The sequence below is a fragment of the Polypterus senegalus genome, chromosome 10 (genome assembly GCF_016835505.1).
Source record: "Polypterus senegalus isolate Bchr_013 chromosome 10, ASM1683550v1, whole genome shotgun sequence".
Lineage (NCBI taxonomy): Eukaryota > Metazoa > Chordata > Cladistia > Polypteriformes > Polypteridae > Polypterus > Polypterus senegalus.
This window is the reverse complement of record NC_053163.1, coordinates 151,117,630-151,139,490: the sequence shown is the minus strand read 5'-3', so window position 1 is coordinate 151,139,490 and position 21,861 is coordinate 151,117,630. Positions and strand designations below refer to the sequence as shown.

General features: G+C 42.4%; 1 protein-coding gene and 1 long non-coding RNA gene across 5 annotated transcripts in view; one reads left to right on the top strand and one right to left on the bottom strand.

Moving 5' to 3' along the window:
- The window catches only part of ushbp1 (Usher syndrome 1C binding protein 1), an 87,586-nt gene extending 74,147 nt beyond the window's left edge, over nucleotides 1-13,439 (bottom strand). For all 4 annotated transcript variants that reach the window (XM_039767070.1, XM_039767071.1, XM_039767072.1 and 1 more), the window contains exon 1: nucleotides 13,129-13,439. In XM_039767070.1, the coding sequence (XP_039623004.1) occupies nucleotides 13,129-13,215 (87 nt within the window). In that variant the 5' untranslated portion in view covers nucleotides 13,216-13,439. The remainder of the gene's footprint in view (nucleotides 1-13,128) is intronic.
- Nucleotides 340-19,895, top strand: LOC120537841. Its single transcript, XR_005635397.1, has 3 exons — nucleotides 340-424; nucleotides 19,180-19,182; nucleotides 19,873-19,895. It is a non-coding gene; the product is annotated as an uncharacterized LOC120537841 (long non-coding RNA).
- The last annotated feature ends 1,966 nt before the right edge of the window (nucleotides 19,896-21,861 follow it).

Sequence of the window (21,861 nt, the reverse complement as noted above, 5' to 3'; positions counted from 1 at the left end):
TAAACACACAATTCATAATCAGTTTACTCCACCATCACTCCCCCTGTACTCGTCTCCTACTCCGCACATCGCTCTCCATTATACACACAGCATTGTATTCCCCAGGAGTCTCCTATTCTGAGCTTTCAATCATCCAGTATTTAAATATTTTGAAGGACATTTAAAGAAGTCACCACCCAGTCACCAGCTTGCCCTTCTCAACAGAACACAAAGCCCCCCCAAGCCCCCATAAATCACAGAAGGTCTGCATGTCTCCAATGAGTTGATGGTAAGTGAACTCCAGCTTCAACCGGCACTTCACCAGCACTTTAAACATCAGGAGCACATCAGTGGTCTTTGAGTTTTTCTCTGTTCCTCCTGGTTTTGAGGATTGACAGTTTTGCTTGGCCCAGTAGATAATTTCCCAGCACACACTTGTTTCTCTGTCTCTGAGTATACTTAATACCAAAAATAAATCCAACAGTTGACAATGACAGTCCTATTCTATCCAAAAGTATCTTGAGAAATATAAAAAATGGTTCGAGCCGTTTGCAGTTAACAAAAGATGAAAACAGTCTCGCTGTTGACAAACGGACAACAATCTGATGTTCCTGGTGAAATAACCGATAAAAAGGAGTTGGTGGCGAGAGCCCCATGAAGAATCCTCCATTGCAGGTCGCCAATTCTTTTTTGCAGTGGTTGTTTATAAAAAGTTCTCCACGCTGGAGTTTCATTCACTCCAACATGCAGTTCTTGTCTCCAGCGTGTGTCTGGCAAGTCTCTAAGAAATTTATAAAAGTCACCTTAACACACACCTGGTAGAGCTCATTTTTTCCCATCGTGTCAAACTGCTTGTCTATTAAGTTGCCAACTTTCAGAATGGAGCCTGGCGGTCAGTGCAGTCTGTGACGTTGGGTTTGACTTGGATGACGAGTTCTGTGATATCTGAGTTGAAGATCGGATTGTCCGGAGAGACGCTCTGGCACAGTGACCCTGCGCCTAAGTTCACCAAGGCCTCCTTAAACTGGCACAGAAAGTGGTGTACAAGACGTTCAGACCTCACGCCCAGGACCGATGTGAGGTGTGCTGCGGTGTGCCATGTGCTAGTGTGGTTATTTAAAAGATGGCCAATCTTCGTGATTCCACTTTTAATAAGGATTGAGGTGAAGTGACAAGAGAAAAGCAGAGGAGAGTTCAACACATTATTCCTAATCAGAGGTTCCTCTAAAAAACAATGAAGATTGCCAAAAACAAAACGAGATCTCATAAGTTTACTATGCCAAGTAAGCAACATTGACTGATAGAATTTTGGCAAAACTGATAAAGTTAGTTTGGAGACGTCTAAGAGGAGTAGCTGTTTGTCAAATTTTAACTCGCTCACTTTGTGTAAAATTACAAACGCCAGGTCTCTCCAAGGCAGGCCGTCTGGACCATAGAACAGCCTCTGCAGCGTCTGGAGCCTGAAGGCCTCGATTTTACTTCTGACGTCAATCAGTCCCTGCCCTCCTTCTGCCACTGGTAGGTGCAGCACACCTCTCTGGACCCAGTGTAGACTGTCCCAAAAAAAGTCAAGGATGATCGTCTGTACGGATTTGATCAGAGCTATTGGTGGATCAGCACACCTGAGCTTGTGCCAAAACATGGAGGCAATCAAGTTATTCAGGATTAACACCCTGCCTCTACATGAAATGTCCCTCAGAAGCCACTTCCAACGGTTCAGCCTTGCTTGGATCAGATCTGTCCACCCCACCCAATTTTCTACAGCAGTGCCATCTGTGCCTAAATACACCCCCAGGTACTTAAACACGTTTCTATTCCATTGGAGGGTCTCAGGAAGAGCTGGAGGAGACGAGTCCCCAGTCACCCAGCAAGAAAGCATTGCTCTTGAGCCAATTGACTTTCGCTGGCGTCAGTTTTGAAAACGTCTAAGCAGTTGACTAAAGTGTTTACCTCAGATGTAGAAGACACAAAGACAGTAATATCATCTGCGTAGGCAACGACCTTAAAACAAGCAGTGGGGCAAACTGGGATGCTGAGACCAGAAAGACGACGCCTGAGCTGCTCTAGGAGGGGCTCAATTGACAGAGAGTAGAGCATCCCTGAGAGTGGGCAGCCCTGGCGAATACCCCTGGTGACAGAGAAAGGGGCTGTTGTGGCACCGTTAATCTTCAGAACGCCATATATATTTGAGTAAAGCATTCCAATGTATTTGGAGAAGGAGGACCCAAACCCAAAAGCTTGTAGGACTCTGAACAGATATTGGTGATCCACTCTGTCAAAAGCTTTTCTTGATCCAATGAGATCATTCCTGCCTTTAAACCGAGAAGCTTTGAAGTCGTAATCAGGTCTCGCACCAGAAATATATTGTCAAAGATGGAGCGGTCTGGCACACAGTAGGTCTGATCTGACCTGATGACACACCCCATTACTCTACGCAGGCGAGTAGCCAGAGCCCTGGACAGAATCTTATAATCCGTACATAAAAGGCTAACAGGACGCCAGTTCTTGAGGTCGGACAAATCTCCTTTTTTTGGGAGCAGAGCAATACCAGCCCGCCGACAGGATAATGGCAGTTCATTGTTCATTATGCTCTCTCGAAGACTGCCAATAAATCCGCACCTAATAAATTCCAGAATGTCTTAAAAACTCGACCGTCAGCCGTCTATGCCAGGTGACTTTCCTGTATTTAGTTCGCTGAGGGCCGTAGTCAAGTCCTGTAAGCTGAGGGTTGTATCCAGAAGCTCTTTTTCCGTTTTGGGGATTTGTGGCAGGTTGTCTAGGAGGCTCCTGGTCTCAGAAGAATCTTCTGTTGTTTCGCACAGAACAGCTTTTATAAAAATCATGAGCAATAGCTCTGATGGCCTCAGGCTCCTCGATGATGCCCCATCCTCATTTTTCAGAGCGTGAATCACTTTACTCTGTGATCTTTTCTTTTCAAGTCCAAAAAAAAATTGAGAAGGAGAATCCATTTCGACCAACTCCTGAATTCTTGAGCGCACAAGAGCACCATGCACCCGTCTGTCCAATAAGTCCATGAGATCTTGTTTTTTTTTTAGATTTTCAAAGACGCCATCGTTAAAAGAGCTGTCTAAAGACGAAGAAAGCTCTAAGATGTCCTCCTCCAACTCTGCCATTGCCTTCCTCATATTCTGAGTTGCATTCTGCGTGTATTGCTGACACAGCACTTTGATCTGAGTTTTGAACAGTCCCACCACTGCCGCAGAGATGAAAAGGAACTTGTCGTCAACCTCCACCTCTTCCAGAAGAATTCAAAAACTTCAATGAAACGGAGATCTTTCAGTAGGCTGTTGTTGAAGTGCCAGTATGACGGAAAGGAAGATCGAAATGGAAGTGAAACTTTGAGAAGGACAAGACTGTGATCAGAGAAGCCAGAAGGATGAATGGAGCAGTTCGCTATAAGATTGCTGTGGTGATTCAAGCAATACACTCTATCTAGTCTCGCCATGGAGATCGAGCCCCCCGAACCCTTCACCCACGTGTACTGGCGAATTCCTGGGTGTAATGCCCTCCAGACATCAAAAGGTCGGCCTTGCTGAGGACTGACTTTAAGTGAGCCACGGAGCTGGGGTGAGGCTCCAGGCCATTTCTATCTAAGGAGGCGTCATCTGTGCAGTTAAAATCTCCCCCCACAAAAACAAGATCTTCATCTTTGCACTGCACAAGTAAGTCATGGAGCAAAGAGAAAACAGCAAACGCTCCCTTCCTTCATTGGGTGCATAAACATTTATGAAGACCCACGTTGTGCCCCCTAAGCAGGCTTCCACTTTCAGCAGTCTGCCTTTAACTACCTCTGTCACGCTAGTCGAGTCGGGTGAGAAAGAAGTAGAAAACAGAATGGCGACCCCGGCACTAACACTCGACCCGTGGCTCAAAACATCTGTCCCTGCCAGCCTCTGTGCCAGTCTGCCTGGTTAGCAGGGTCTGTGTGAGTTTCTTGTAAAAAAATAACACTAAGCTCCTTATTAAGTAGATAATCAAACACCGCGACCGCTTGTTGTCATGTCGACTTCCATTGATGTTAATTGTGCCAAAATTACACAAAGGCATGAAAAGCAAAAAGAAAAGCAGTCACCAAAACAACTTTAAAAAGACATGGAAGGACGTGTCCAGCAGTACATCATACTGGCTTGGGATTTAAGGATCTTTTCACCCTGCTCATCACATTTTCAGCCGCACAGCTTCAGTTCTCTTAAGGCCTAAAGCTGTAGCCTGGCGTAGGACCCCTTAGCTGAGCTCAAAACAGTTGGAGATCGGGAAATGGTGACTCACATTCACACCCCTCTTGCCCTCAATAAATTTTACAAAACGGATTATGTTGTCGTTACTGTAGCCACCACGGAAGCTCAGCTGAGGTGACAGATTGGACCTCACTGATGTCCCCGAGCCACCGCCTTCATCCTGACTCACAATACCGACGTCTGCAGGCACCTCAGGCTCATCTTGAACATTCTCTGAGTCGTCAGCTGCGGAGACTGAGCTCTCAACTTTATTGTGTTTAAGTGCAACACTGCTACATGCGGACCCGTCTTTCCTTTTTCTTGTCACAGGCTTTACCCACTCTGTGTCATCCTCCATTTCTTGAACATTGCTCTCTGTTGTCTGCTGAGGTGCTCATCTTATTGATCGCACCCTCAGCCCTAACATTCTCCTCAACCTCTCGTATCTGTTGTACAGCTTCTGTTTCAATGAGCTCGGCGCTGGGCAGAGCCCCATCATCATGAACGGAAGCCACACTCACAGGCTGCTCAGCACCATCACTCGTATGTGCAGAATGAACAGTAACACCGTCCGTAGGCAGTGATCCGGCCTCAGCCGCAGCGTCCTTCTCTGGGGCGCTCTCACCACTCTGCACGACTTTAGTTGCGGGCGCGGACTCAGCCGCATCCGCCGGCTCAGCTGCACGTTCAGGTGCCAGTTGCGCCATCATAGCAGGTAAAGAACTGCCCTGATCCTGCACACTCTGACCAGGGCCCTCCATTAAGTCCTCCTCCACATCAGAAAAACTGACGGAAGACTCACTGCCTTCATCGTCAAATAATATCGAGTAGTCCTCACGGCTACTTTTAGAAACACCAGGTACTGCGGAGTCTGTCGTTTCCTCAGAGCGCTTACACTGGCTAGCCTTGTGCCCCACTTGACCGCACTTAAAACATTTCATGGACTCGGATGATATAAAACCACATAATCAAATCCATCTACTCTGAATTTGAGAGCCACATCAAGTTCACCTTGTAAATCGTTTAAAATCATGTGAACTTGTCTCCTGAAAGAAACGACATGTTTTAAGTCGGGTGATCGACAGCCCAAGGGAATCATTGAAACTTTTGATATGATCTGCCCATATCTTTCAAGTTCTTTGATGAGAATATCATTCTTTAGAAACGGAGGAACATTTGAAATAATCACTCTCCGTGCAGGAGTAGAAAGAGGTAAAACTGAAATTAAGGTACCGTTAATAATCACACCATTCTGAACAAGAGTATGCACCAAACTCTCATCATTTAGAAACAGGACAACACTTTTATTCATCCAAGACGCTGAACGTACATTTTTACAGCCGATTAACTTGCCGACTTCCACTACACACGCCTCAACAGAGACCATCGGATCAACCAACAACTTCACGCCATGCCGGCGTGTTAAGTTTTCAAAATTGCGCGCATCAAGCCAGGCGGTGTTTGTCTCGGCGCGGCCATTGCGGCCACGCCGCAAATACAATACTGGAGTCAATAAGAAAAACAATATGTAGACAGCAAAATAACCCCTACACATTAGAGAAAACAAAAAACAAAAAATATAAAGATTAGGAAAAAAAGAATAAGAAATACTCACGAGCCCACCCGGCACGCCACCACCTCCTTCACCTCCCGCCAGCAACCCACAGACACGCCCACGAAAGACCTACGCAATCAAACCACAGACCGACAGCGAAACAGCATAGAGAGATAGAGAGATAGATAGATAGATAGATAGATAGATAGATAGATAGATAGATAGATAGATGTGAAAGGCACTATATACTAGATAGATAGATAGATGTGAAAGGCACTATATACTAGATAGATAGATAGATGTGAAAGGCACTATATGATAGATAGATAGATAGATAGATAGATAGATAGATAGATAGATAGATAGATAGATAGATAGATAGATGTGAAAGGCACCATATAATAGATAGATAGATAGATAGATAGATAGATAGATAGATAGATGTGAAAGGCACCATATAATAGATAGATAGATAGATAGATAGATAGATAGATAAATAGATAGATAGATAGATAGATAGATAGATAGATAGATAGATAGATAGATGTTAAAGGCACTATATAATAGATAGATAGATAGATGTGAAAGGCACCATATAATAGATAGATAGATAGATAGATAGATAGATAGATAGATAGATAGATAGATAGATAGATAGATAGATAGATTGTGAAAGGCACTATATAATAGATAGATAGATAGATAGATAGATAGATAGATAGATAGATAGATAGATAGATAGATAGATAGATAGAATGTATTTCATGCACATCTTTGCAGGCGTTTCTTTTTTCCTTTCCTTCTGCCCGCTCTAATGAAGGGGAAGCGCGTGTTTTTCCTCAGTGGCATTGTTTTAAAGGGATACACAGCAGGAAAAGAGAAAAATCCTGTAACGCAATATCCTGTGAAGACAATAAAACAGCAAATTGTAAACAGAACTTGGAGAGAATGAAAACACAGCAGTTTTCTCGGTGTAGGCTTGCATACATGTGGTTTTGAAAATATGAGACATTAGAATGTGTAATGAAATGTTAATTTGAATAATATAAATTTGTGATTTGTATAATATGTCATGCTTTATCCTAGATTATGCCTTCTGTGGTACTAGTTTATAGTGTTTTCATGACAAGCACTGTATATCCAGTCAATTAATGAATCTTTATTTTTATAACACTACTAAGACGCTGTATTCTACAAAGGAAACAAGATTACAATATTAGTTGTTCAGTCCAGTTAGACAAACAGCACATACAGATCAAAACAACACACTGATAAAATCAGAGGTGGTGCAAGAAAGTCTGTGATTTACTAACCCACTTAGTCCTGAAGAGGGTCGCTGGGGGTGCCAGAGCCTGTCCCATGTAGCATAGGGCATAAGGCAGGACAAACCCTGGACAGGCCAACAGTCCATCACATGGCAAACTCAAACACAGACGCACTCCAGTCACACACTTGAGCCAACTTAGTATCACCAATACACCTGACCTGCATGTCTTTGAGCTGTGGGAGGAAAGTGGAGCACCCGCAGGAAATCCACACAAGACAACATGGAGAACATGCAAACACCACGCAGGGAGGACCCAGGACTCGAACCCTGGTATCCTAAATGTGAGACAGCAGTACTAATACTGTATTAGTGTTCCTCCTGGTGCAAGAAAGTATAACTGAAAATATTTGAAAACAATAATACATCTAGAGGTACTTTGTGACTAATCTATTCTCAGAAGTGTGCAGGGCAAAACTGAACAAAGTAATAGTGAAGAATAAACTAACTGAGTCATGTTGGATGTAACTATGGCAGCAGAGAAGATGGACTCGAATGCAACATCAAGAGAAATTTAAACTCAGGAAGAGAACAGAGAGAAGAAAGCGCAATACTGACTGTCCTGATGAGATTTTCTAAATGTCAGATGTTAACTGTCTAACAAGCAAAGTATACATTATACTGTGTATATATACAGTATATATAATAATAATAACAATAAATTGCATTTATATAGCACTTTTCACGGTACTTAAAGCGCTATCTACACAGGGAGGAACCAGAAAGCGAACCCACAATCTTCCACAGACTCCTTACTGCAAAGCAGCAGCACTAAAACTGCGCCACCTGTATCTTTATATACACACACATACAGTATATGTAGTATATATACAGCATATATGTCTAAATATATATATATATACTGTATACAGTGTCACACACGCACTATTAGAAGGCAGCCAGAAGGACCGATGGAGCGTGAAAACTTAGAAGACATCGAACTAATGCTTCTCTCCTTTTTTCATCTGAAAGACCGAAGACCAGACGAATCCCGATACGTGAATTCTCCAACAAAAACCCAGTCCCATGATAGGAAGAACTTCCACATTGTGACCGTCCCAACTTGATGACTTCAACCCGGTGGCCCTCTGATGACATCACCTTCGTCACCCTCTGTTCACATCATCTCCTCCCTGCACCAATTTCTGGGTCATTCACCATAACATCATTGTTGAATGTATGTGCTTACTTTGACTGTGCTGTATAAAGAACAATTAATTTTGGTTCATCGACCGTATATGGAGACGGTTCCCCAACCCTTAATCTGTTTCTCTGGTCTCTTTTCTTCACAACAGTAAATATACAGTATATACATATATATGTATATATTTATTGTCACATACACCTTACAGGAGTATACTTGTGGCTCTGCATAGGAGGTAAAATGGGGGACAAGTAACAGGGGACGGGTTTGGGGGAGACACTGGCATTAACTTTTCTTCCTTCTTCAACCCCAGAGAAAAGGATGCCTTCACATACTAGCGACTTCACTGGCAGACTGCTTCAGAAGTGCCACCTCTTCCAATTCCAACCACATGAAAGAACAGAGCCAGCTAGAAGTTTCCGTACACTCCAAGTTTCCACTTCGGTCCCTAGAATGGAAGAGAAGTCCTGACGTCACTTCCTCATCAGCGCTTAGTCCCACACCTTCTGGTCCCACGGGTATATAAAGCAACTCCACACTGGAAATTGGCATTTATTGGGTTTCCAGCCTATGAAGAAGGACACAGTCACGTGATACAAACCTGAAACTAAGCTCCTCAAAGAGGTTTTCACTCATGAACTCAATCTTTCTTTTTTGCCTTACAATTTTGGACGTTAAACACGGTCCCAGTGGAACTACAATTGTTTTTAAGCTTACATGTGCTTTCTCGACTATATGCTGTACAGTATATACTAGCAACGGTACCTGTCAGAGACAGGCAATAAGAGGAGGAAGAGGAGGCTGGAAGCATGCGCTCTACAGCACATTACCACACCCACCACATGACAAAGCACCTGGATTGGGACCCGAGTGAAGAAGGTGATACCTCAGCACCACACTGGAACTGTGTGAGGTTTTGTTACGGTGGCTGAATTGTCAATTCTGCCACCACCACCACTACAATGGGAAGTTTTCAATCCCTTACCCTTTATGCATCTTCAGCACCTTTCCTCACGTGTCCTCACATTCCCATGTGTGTGAACGTCTTTTCACCTGCACTCCCCTCCTGTCTGGTTTTGCCTTAAAATTCTGCTTATGGTTTATAAAGCCTTAAATAATCTCGCCCCATCTTATATATCGGAATGTCTGACATCTTATATTCCAAATCGTAACCTCAGATCCTCAAATGAGTGTCTCCTTAGAATTCCCAGAACAAAACTTAAAAGAAGTGGTGAGGCAGGCGGGCGGCCTTCTGCTGCTAGGCACCTAAAATCTGGAATAGCCTGCCAATAGGAATTCGCCAGGCTGATACAGTAGAGCACTTTAAAACACTGCTGAAAACATATTACTTTAACATGGCCTTTTATAACTTTAATTTAACTTAATCCTGATACTCTGTATATTCAATTTCCTCATAATAACCACTCATGGTGGCTCTAAAATCCGTACTGACCACTACTCTTTTTTTCTGTTTCTTTTTCCTGTTTCTTTGTGGTGGTGGCCTGTGCCACCTCCACCTACTCAAACCTTCATGATGCTCCAACAATGATGGACGGATTAAAAGGCAGAGGTCTACATGACCGTCTTCATCAAGCCCTTCCGTGAGAACCCTAAATCCAAAGAGGACTGTTTCATTTATGTTAGGTAGAAAGCCCAGAGGGGACTGGGCGGTCTCATGGTCTGGAATCCCTACAGATTTTATTTTTTCTCCAGTCGTCTGGAGTTTTTTGTTTTTCTGTCCCCTGGCCATTGGACCTTACTCTTATTCGATGTTAATTAATGTTGATTTATTTTGTTTTCTTATTGTGTCTTTTATTTTTCTATTCTTTATGTAAAGCACTTTGAGCTACTGTTTGTATGAAAATGTGCTATAGAAATAAATCTTGTTGTTGTTGTTGCCTTGTGCGTCTCCCGCTCACGCTTCCTCTTACAGTCACATCACTAAACTGACCAATCACACCAAAGCCAAACTAACCAATCACAAAAAAACGAAACTGACCAATCACACCCCAGCCAAACTGACCAATCAGATTGCATAGACAGACTGGACACACAGACCCTAGCGTTTTATATACAGTATAGTGTATGTGTATACTGTGTGGTGGACGGCCGGGACGCTCCTTCGACATATGTTCAATACCTCCCCCGGGATGCTTGGTGGCAGCCTCCCTGGGTGACGGTGGTGCCTCAGCTTCCTGCAGGGCTCCATGGGAAATGGAGTTCTCCACAGCCCTGTTGGGATCTGGGGTGGCCACCAGGAGGCGCTGCATGGGTCCCTGAACCCGGCTGGATGAGTCTTCAGCCCCACCCAGAAATGCAACTGGAAACGGGTGATCAAGCACCTGGAGCACTTCTGGGTGGGCTATTAAAGGGGCCAGCAACCACCACTCAGTGGCCAGAGTCGGGAGGAGAAGGACGAAACTTGACGGTGGTGGTGGTGCCAGAGAAGAGTGTTTTTTGTGCTTGTGTTGTTTTGGACTGTGTTGTGCCAGTGGAGTTCACGGGGAAGACGTGCCCACAGATGAAGAAAATGAAAGTCTTTTTGTATTTTTACACGTGCCTCCGTGTCAGTCTGTGCCAGGTCGGGCGCAATATAATGCCTTATAACAACTGTCACAGGTGGACTGGCATCTTAGCTGGGGTGGCAGGTGTGTCCTTAACTGGCCAGGAGGCCTTGAGGATGGATGATGGAAGGGGATGAAAGAATATCCTAAAGAAGAAGAACGTTGTTCTTTCCACCAGCCAGAAATCTAGCATGAAATTGCAATATAATGGATGGACAGACAACCTCCCCAGCTGGTATGGGCCAGAAGAGGGGTGATGAATGGATGGGCATCTCAACCTGAATGGGCACTGTTTTCTGCCTCAATTGGGTGACCGGAATTGCGGATAGACAGAGGGATGCTCCCTCCCAAACTGTAGGTGGCAGTGATCCTATGGAGTGGCTTCGCTTTGGATACCCGCACATCTGCATGGGACCTGAAGTCCTTAGAGCAGCGTTTCTCAACCTTTAAGTATTTGCAACCCAAGTTTTCATAACAGTTTTAATCGCGCCCCTCCTAACAGTTTTTTGAAATGTAGATGCATATTTTATTATACCTACTTAACTTTTATCGACATTTATCTAACTCTATATTTATTTTTCTAGTATCAGAATGTAGTTTAAGTTAATTTGTTTTGGTTTCAACAGACGTTTTTTTCTTATTTTTGATTCTTGTTTTCTTTTTTTCACATCTTCACGCCCCCCTTTTTGTTACTTCACGCCCCCCTAGGAGGGCCCACCCCACAGGTTGAGAACCACTGCCTTAGAGGGCAGCCCTGTTGGGTTCCTTGGGTGCCAACAAAGAGTGTTGCCAGGTGAGGACTCCCTTACTTTATGACCCATAAGTACAATGCACTGGTGCTGGAAATATTCCTGGGGTCTGGCAAAAAAACAGCCATGCTGCCCTGCTCAGATGATTTGGAATCTGGAGAGGAAGATGACAGTGATCGCCTGGGAAGAGTAGAGGAAGAAGGGAAAAAAGTCTAAGAATTGTGCACTGTGCGGTTAGGTGTCAAAGATTTTAGGCTCTGCTGCACCCCCTAGTGGCTACACTTCATATTTGGTTTATATGTAAATATATTGACATTAATATATAATAAGAGCAGTTCTTTACATTTATATTCTCACTACTTAAACACTTTACATAGTTAGTGGAGAGCCACGTCAACCACCACTAATATGCAGCATCCACCGGGATGATGCAATGGCAGCCATTTTTGTGCCAAGACATTCACCACATACGAGCTGTTAGGTGGTGAAGTGGTGGAAGATAGTAAGCCAATTAGAGACAGGGGATGACTAGGGGGCCAGAATGACCAGGCCATGGAGGGCAATTTAGCCAGAACATCAGAGTGCACCCTACTCTTTACGAAGGATGCCCTAACAGGGATCTTTAATGACCACAGAGAGTCAGGCCCTGTCTCATCTGAAGGATGGTGTCATATTTACAGCACAGTGTCCTTGTTACTGTCACTTGGGCATTGGGATCCCCATTCACACCACAGAGTAAGCGCCCACTGCTGGCCTCACCAACCCCTCTTCCAGCAGCTGCAACCCAAGCTTTTCCTTAATGGTCTCCCTCCAAGTACAAGCCAGGCCTGAACGTGCTTAGCTGCAGGTGGGTGACCTCTTCTGAAGTACATGTGGGTACAGCATGGCGGGTCATCTGCCCCCAGGTTTGAAATCCACCCGTAAGTCTTTCCATATGATAAATGCATGCGTGTTTCATTAATTGCTATTGACCCCATGTCATTGCGTGCTTGAGTGAGCCCTGAGATGGACTGGCATCTGACCCGGAGCTTGTGTTGGATGTTGCTAGAGTGGGCATACTCAGAGCGATGAGTTTTGAGAATGTTATGTTGTAAACGATTAATTGATTGGTTGGAATCTCATGATGAAGTGTTTTGTATTAATATTCACGTGTTACTGTAACTGACAGACTAAAAGAAAGCTTGTTAGTGTCCGGTTGATGCATACAATGGTGACAAAACAGACAGAAAAGCTTGCCCACTGCGTCATAAAGAATCACAAAGTTAAAAAAAGGGTATCTCAGATGCTGAATCAGCTTTCGGAGTCAGGACCCCACACAGATGCCTTGACCCGATCTGATCTGCTTTCTTTGTTTTAGCCTTAAGCATACAAACGTGACAAATTCTCTCTTCCTGTCACACAAAGCAGCTGATCGGAGATCCATGAACCCACAGCCCCTAACCCCAATCTCACTACAACCTTGAAATATGTTTCTTAGCAACTGATGAGTAGCCGTCCAATTAGAAATGTGGGTTTAATGAGTTAAAATTGCTCAACTAAAGTGATTTTTTAAAAAAAAAAATGTGGGCTACCCACCTCACTTGGAGACCACCGCTCCCGTGTGTCTCTCTGGGGTGCCTCGTAATGACGGGTATCCATTGAAGTAGCTAATGCTGTTGGCATCAACGTCTTGGCTGTGCTCCACCTTAGCTGTGAGCTCAGTAGCCTTGTCCTAGTAGTGGTCTCCTTCTCCAGGGTGGTCTCTCCGGTGGTCCTATACGTTTCACTCAGCTCCCCTTGTTACGTCTGTATCTTTACGGTCTCAGATGCTGGATGTGAACAGTTGTGTTGAACAGTCAGGCTGGAAAATCAAGCTTGGCTGTACTTACAGAGGAAAAAAAGCAGGGGCTTCCTGCCTCACGTAGTGCTTTTTATCTGAAACACACACACACACACACGCACTCACACAGAGAGACACACACATTCACATGCGCGCACACCCAAAGATACATAATATGGGCCTTCATAGCTCTTTGTCTGCAGTTGTAGCAATTTAAAGTGAGAACCTGAAGGTGTTTTTTATCTGTGAACATCTGCTTGAGGTCGGTTTCATTTACTTATTTGGCTGATGCCTTTTTCCAACGCATCTTATGACATTTTTCATAAAATTGGTTACATTTCTTTTGGTTTTTCTAATTGGCGCACAGGCAGATCAGGGGCCTCATGTATAACGCCGTGCGTAGAACTCGCACTATAACATGGCGTAAGCACAAAAGCCGAAATGTGCTTACGCACAGAAAAATCCAGATGCAGGAATCTGTGCGTACTCCAACTTCCACGTTCTTTCGTTACATAAATCCCGATCAGCGTGAAAACTAACGCTCGTGCACGCGCATTATGGAACGCCCCAAATCCTCCCAGAATTACGCCTCTTTGAATATGCAAATCAATATAAATCGCCCTTAAGCGCAGCCTTCTGTGAAAAGACAATGGGAAAAGCGCGGGGAAAATATAAGAATTTCAGCGAATACCAAGTGGAGGCAAATGAAAAACATACTATTTGTTCAAATAAACCGTGGTATAATCAACAAAATGAAGTTAATCGAGTGACATAGCGTGTTGGAGAAACTTGAAAGCTCACATTCACAAAATCGCACAGTGCCGGAAATAAAAAGAAGTCACATATCAAAGTCGCCGTGAAAAGAAGAGTTGTAAGCCCACTGTCTGAGTGTCATATGAAAGCTTATTAGGGTACAGAGAAAAAAGGCACACGGTGGGGAAAAAGCACGAAATGTCAACTTTAATCTCGAATTTTCCACTTTAATCACGTAGTTTATTTTGTCATTTAGTAGAACATTATAAACTTCATCTTAAAATCGTTTAATTAACCAGTTTCTCAAAATTACATCGTAATTAAAGTAGCACGTTAAATGCTTTGTTTTGTATTTGATCTTCTACTCGTATGTGATCTATGTGTGTGAATCACTACTTGCTTCTTAAACCGGCTCTCTTCCTCCAACTGGACACAGAGTCCATGACATTCGTGATATTACAGCTCTCTGAATAACTAAAATACTGAGATGTATACGTGATGTCATTTTCATGATGATAGGAGCTAAAGCACATTATTAAACATGGGTTTCATGAGCCTCGTGCTCATGACAAGCATTATCTTTTGTCGAAATTTGTCGCTGCGTTTTTAGCTGTGTTGTTATTTTCTCTTTCTGTTTTATATTCAATATATATTGGCGTGGCCGCCCCAAGAGTCCTTGCTTTTCTTTCCCCAAGTAACCGATCGCCACACAATCAGCTCTGTAATAGAAGTTAAGCCATCTGTAAGCTTAGCGCCGATTCTTCAAAACGTTTAAAGAACATTGAAATATCTTCGTAGTACATGTTTAATTATTCTATCCTTCACGACACTCCCAGTGAAGAATATAGATTATTTAAATGAAGTTAAAGTTTTATCTGTATAATTTAACAAACATATTTTGCTGCATTTCACCTTAAAAATGATATTGTCATCATATGTAAATACGCGCTTTATAAAGTGGCCCAGGTTGTGAGATATTATAACTGTAGTGCAAGTTTACAGTGGGGTGATTGTACTTATAAGTACAAACCGTTCTACAAGGAGCAATTGATTTGAGTGCATTTAAAGTTCTTGGGATTAAACTGTTTCTGAACCGCGAGGTCTGTACAGGAAAGGCTTTAAAATGTTTTGCAGTGGCTGAGACAGCGTGTCCATGAAACTGTATATCGATAATTCTCTTTCCGATCAGCTGCTGCTGTGATTCACACTCAGATACAGTGATATAAATACTCCGAGTCGTGCAGTGAGAGTAATATGGAAAAAGATGATCCGCTGTGGCAACTCCTAACGGGAAGAGCTGAAAGAAGAAGAAGAAGAAGAAGAAGAAGAAGAAGAAGAAGAAGTGAGAGTAACAACGCTAAAGCAGTTATGGTATTTGGAATACTATGGCTGTTCCCTCTACCATTATATTGTTACAAGTTAATTACAATCAGATGCATTACACTAATAAACAATATGCGGTTAGTTTCTGTGTATTTATAAAGCCGCGTCATGAAAATAATGAGTAATCACACAAGAACAGTACCATTGCTTTGACGCTGGGTGCCTCCAGTTTGCAAAACCGAGCGGAGAACTTGCATACGACAAGGAATGAGGTACCGTGAGAAAGTGCGTGGATTTACGCCAAGTGTAGGTTTTATACATCGCGATTTGAACGTGGAAAAGTTCTTACGCAACATTTCTGTGCGTACGCACCGTTTATACATGAGGCCCCAGGTGACTTGCTCAGGGTCACACAGTGTCAGTAGCAGGAGATGAACCCACAGCCTCAAGGACTGAAGTCCAAAGACTGAATCATCATGCCACACTACCAGTACGCCACCGCATAACATCATGAACTCCTTCTAGATGACAATGGACATCAGGCCACGGCCTTTTTTTTTTCGCCACTTTTTAAAGTTTTTGCTGTTTTTTACACTGTTGACTAAAACATTTTTATCTTCACATGGACAGTTCTGTTGGACCAACACATTGGAAAAAATCAGGAGTGGTCTCCCTATATTTCTTATTCAAGAAAGTAAAAAGGAAAAAAGCTGACTTCGGAAAGATTTGATATTAAGCTTTTATATAAAAACATTCTCTCTTGGTAACAGTGTTGGTGCATAAAACTAAAAGTACTATATTTATATTAACTTTGTGCAATGCTCATTTTTTAAATTTTTTTTATAATTTGTACTGGGTTGGCACGGTGGTGCAGTGGTAGCTCTGCTGCCTCACAGTAACGAGACCTGGGGGTCCTCCCTGCGTGGAGTTTGCATGCTCTCCCCATGTCTGCGTGGGTTTCCTCCCACAGTCCAAAGACATGCAGGTTTGGTGCATTGGCGATCCTTAATTGTCCCTAGTGTGTGCTTGGTGTTTGTACGTGCCCTGCTGTGGGCTGGCACCCTACCCGGGGTTTGTTTCCTGCCTTGTGCCCTGTGTTGGCTGGGATTGGCTTCAGCAGACCCCCGTGACCCTATAGTTAGGATATAGCGGGTTAGATAATGGATGGGTGGATATCCAGAAGATTGAGCTGCCACAGATGGACAATGTGCAGACGATTCCTCCACCCTATGTGATTCGGACGCTGCTCATCTACAGCCGACACACCAGCCAACCCCAGTTTAGCCTCTCTGAAGGAGTCAGTGTAAGAGTTTGTGCATCTCCTAGATCTCTCGACTGGTTCTGTTGTGTGCAGGAATTCTGCAAGCTATGGCTTCTGTTGTGTGTCCAGTTTCCAATGTAGGTCAAGTAAGTGAGTAGTTCCTACTTGTAGTTCAGATTGCTTTTGGAGCAACTGTGTCTCTGTCTAGAAATCAGGAGCGGCCTCCCTTCAACTTTCTCGTATACTTAGACATGGGAATGGATATTTGAAACCGCAAGACAATGAATATATTTTTATATTATGTACATTAAAGAACCATCAACAACAAATCAAATCAAATCTCTCTATGTATAAAATCCAGTGTCTGTCTTTCTGTCTGTATGTTTGCTTTTCACGAGAGAACTACTTAACGGATTTAGATTGGGTTTTTTTTCTAGAATTTTCTTGAACATTCCAGTTGATTTTGCGACTAAGAATCATAGTTTACTTGCAGCATCAATTTATTTGCATGAAACCAAGAGAGACGCAGTGGGCCGAGCGGAAGGGGACGGGGCCCTCCTCATTCACGCGCCAGCCTTGGGGCGTGTACTTTACCTCTGCCGAGCTAGCGAACAAGAGACCTACTTGGGGTTTTACCCATAATTTACTTGAACTTTCTGGTTGATTTTGCGACTTCTCTCATTATCAAAGTTTGCTTGCGGTACTAATTTATTTGTAATCCGAAGAGTTTGCCAGCCTTGCTTACCTCCGTAGCTAGCGATACTTAACAGATTTAGATTGGGGTTTTACCCATAATTTACTTGAACTTTCTGGTTGATTTTGCGACTTCTCTCATTGCGCTAAGTATCAAAGTTTGCTTGCGGTACTAATTTATTTGTGCGAATCCGAGAGACACACAGTGGGCCAAGAGGATGGGGCACGTGCCAGCCTCGGGGTGTTTCTTACCTCCGCTTAGCTAGCGAACGAGAGACTTGCTTAACAGATTTAGAGCAGGGTTGTTTTTTCTAGAATTTGCTTGAACATTCCGGTTGATCGCACTAAGAATCAGAGTTCATTTGCAGGAGAGATATTTTCATGCTAATCTGAGACAGAGGCTGCGAGACGAGGGGTGGAGGAAGTGTGATGTCAGGAGTGGGGAGGCTGGCGGGGCCATCCTCACTGTCCTGTTTCACTACTATGTGGGCAGAGACACGGGGGATGGCTAGTCAATAATATATTGAACAATTACTATAAAAGGAAACTTGAATAAATCGGACTCTGCAGCTACATGAATAAAAGGTAAAGTACCACTTCCGGTTAGTGAAAATATCTCAAAACTTGATAGAAATCGACGTTTTGTATCTAATACTTGTATGCAAAATTTGGTTGACCAAAGTGAAAGCGTATTCAAGTTATCGTGTTTACACACACACACACACACACAGACATACAGACATTATTCCAAAAATGGTAAAACATCGAGATTCATCAAAATCTCAAAATCGAATTTTTGGATGATTCCAATACTTTCCTTACACTTTCTATATGAGAAAATAGAAAGGAGTGCTCACCTTACAGCTTTTTTACACTCCTAGTCCATTTGCTTTGTTTCAGATTGTGAGAACATTAAAGCAACCTGAATGAGAACAGGCCATTCAGCACAAACAAATCTCCCTAAAGTCCTCCTGTCTGCCACACTACTTGGTGGCTTATTTCATGTGTCTGTGGTCCCCTGTATGAAGCAAAACTTCCTAATGTTTATGCGATGATGAACTCATTTTAAAGTCACCGTCTCGATCCACTGGACTAACTCCCTTCATTATTTTAAACACTTCAGTCAGGTCTCCTCTTAATTTTCTTTTGCTCAAACTGTAAACTCAAACTGTAAAGGTTCAGCTATTTTAATTTTTCCTCATAATTCATCCCTTTTAGCCCTGGAATCAGCCTAGTCGCTCTTCTCTGGACCTTATTTCCAGTGCTTTTTCTAGCCTGGAGAGCAAAACTGCACACAATACTCCAGATGAGGCCTCACCAGTGTGTTATAAAGTCCTGATCATGGGATGATTCATTACTTTGTTTCCATTTCCAGCTAGTTTGGTTGCATTTCACACTGCTAACGTTCAAACAAACTAAACATCCCATGGGTATCTCGTTGACTTCTTTCATTGGGCAGAACATTGTTTTTTTCCCAGGAAAAAAGTAGCATGGAAGGTCAACAACCCTTCTGTTTGCATTTTCAATAATTACTTGGTTTGCTAACCCAAACCATCTCTATGAGCAAAACAGCCACCTGTGTCTGAACTTGAGAGGGAAATAATATTAGTAATACTGGAAGTAATAATAATAAACTGGAAATAATAATGTGTGATCACCTGGGTCTGAACTTGAGAGGATAATAATAATAATACTGGAAATAATATCTCTCTATTATTTAACAAAATCAAGAGACGAGACGAAATTATTGCCAAGAGATTTTTTCAAGTTGGTAGAGGGGGTCCCAGCCTCTTCTCAACCATTTCCGTTTAACAGCCCACGCCCACGATGCTCTCACGTCTCATTGGTGTGAATGCTTTTGTCAGTCACAGTTCCTGCACTCTCAGCTCTTATAAATTTTAACATTTTCCTCACTTTAGGTTCCCAATAAAAGAAGACTTATTATATCCAAATCTTATTGGAGAATTTTATCAAGAAGGGTTATCAACAGCAGAAATGACTACGCGGGCAATTCTAGCACCAAGAAACGATGCCAGTTACACAGCAAATTGGTTAAATGAGTATCAATAGACTCTGCTGAAACAGTTGGTGGTGATGGTGCGGAAGATGACAACATCAACTTACAATATCATGTAGAATATCAACAAGTGTTAACACCGTCTGGTCTTCCACCGGCCAAATTACTGTTGAAAGAAGGATGTATCATAATGTTATTGCATAATTTTTGTATGAGTGATGGGCTATGCAATGGGACAAGATTAGTTGTATTGAAAATTGGTGAAATAATTCTAACATGTAAAATTTTAACAGGCGACAAGAAAGACATCTTCAGAGGATAACATTAGACAATAAAGAAGATCTTTATATGCCATTCGTATTAAAATGTTTACAGTTTCCTGTTAGAAGAGCTTTTGCTATGACAACAAATCACAGGGACAAACATTCAAAAAAAGGTTGGTTTATTTATTAGATAGATAGATAGATAGATAGATAGATAGATAGATAGATAGATAGATAGATAGATAGATAGATAGATAGATAGATGTGAAAGGCACTATATAATAGATAGATAGATAGATAGATAGATAGATAGATAGATAGATAGATAGACAGATAGATAGATAGATATGAAAGGCACTATATAATAGATAGATAGATAGAATTAGAATTAGAATTAGAATTAGAATTAGAACAATCTAGACGAGAACAGGCCATTCAGCCCAACAAAGCTCGCCAGTCCTATCCACTTGTTTCCTCCAAGAAAACATCAAGTCGAGTTTTGAAAGTCCCTAACGTCTTACTGTCTACCACACTACTTGGTAGCTTATTCCAAGTGTCTATCGTTCTTTGTGTAAAGAAAAACTTCCTAATGTTTGTGCGAAATTTACCCTTAACAAGTTTCCAACTGTGTCCCGTGTTCTTGATGAGCTCATTTTAAAATACAAGTCTCGATCCACTGTACTAATTCCCTTCATAATTTTAAACACTTCAATCATGTCACCTCTTAATCTTCTTTTGCTTAAACTGTAAAGGCTCAGCTCTTTTAATCTTTCCTCATAATTCAACCCCTGTAGACCTGGAATCAGCCTAGTCGCTCTTCTCTGGACCTTTTCTAGTGCTGCTATGTCCTTTTTGTAGCCTGGAGACCAAAACTGCACACAGTACTCAAGATGAGGCCTCACCAGTGTGTTATAAAGGTTGAGCAGAACCTCCTGTGACTTGTACTCCACAGATCGTGCTATATAACCTAACATTCTGTTAGCCTTCTTAATGGCTTCTGAACACTGTTTGGAAGTTGATAGCTTGGAGTCCACTATGACTCCTAAATCCTTCTCATAAGGTGTACTCTCGATTTTCGACCGCCCATTGTGTATTCAAACCTAATATTTTTACTTCCTATGTGTAATACTTTACATTTACTGACATTAAATTTCATCTGCCACAAATCTGCCCAAGCCTGTATGCTATCCAAGTCCTTCTGTAATGATATAGCAGTTCCAAATTATCTGCTAATCCACCTATCTTGGTATCATCTGCAAACTTAACCAGCTTGTTACTTATATTCCTATCTAAATCATTTATATATATTAAAAATAGCAGCGGCCCTAGCACTGACCCCTGTGGAACACCACTCTTAACATCGGCCAGTTCTGATGAGGTTCCTCACACCATCACCCTCTGCTTCCTGTGTCTGAGCCAATTCTGCACCCATCTAAAAACATCACCCTGAATTCCCACTTCTTTTAACTTGATGCCCAACCTCTCATGTGGCACCTTATCAAATGCTTTCTGAAAGTCCAGATAAATAATATCATAAGCTCCACTTTGATCGTATCCTTTTGTTGCCTCCTCATAGAATTCCAACATGTTAGTAAAACACGACCTCCCTCTTCTGAACCCATGCTGACTGTTCAGAATAACTCCTGTCCTTGTCATGTGTTGCTCAATCTTATCCTTAATAATTCCTTCCATTAATTTTCCTGTGATGCTTGTTAAGCTTACTGGCCTATAGTTGCTTGGATCTGCCCTGTCACCCTTTTATATAATGGGATGATATTTGCCATTTTCCAGTCCTTTGGAATCTCTCCAGTGCACAGTGACTTCCTAAAAATATGTGTCAAGGGTTTATATATGTACTCACTAGCCTCCTTAAGAACACGAGGATAAATATTATCTGGGCCTGGTGATTTGTTTGATTTCATCTTATTTAATCTGAGCAGCACTTCTCCCTCTACAATTTCCAAATCCCTCAGTACCTCCTTAGTAGTTGTGTTTACCTCTGGCAGGTTATCCACTTGCTCACTTGTAAACACCTCAGAAAAATGTAAGTTTAGGGCATCTGCTATTTCATTGTCTGTATCTTTTAATTCCCCTTTACTATTCCTGATGAACTTGACCTCCTCCTTAACTGTTCTTTTACTACTAAAATACTGAAAGAATCTCTTGGGGTCTTCTTTCG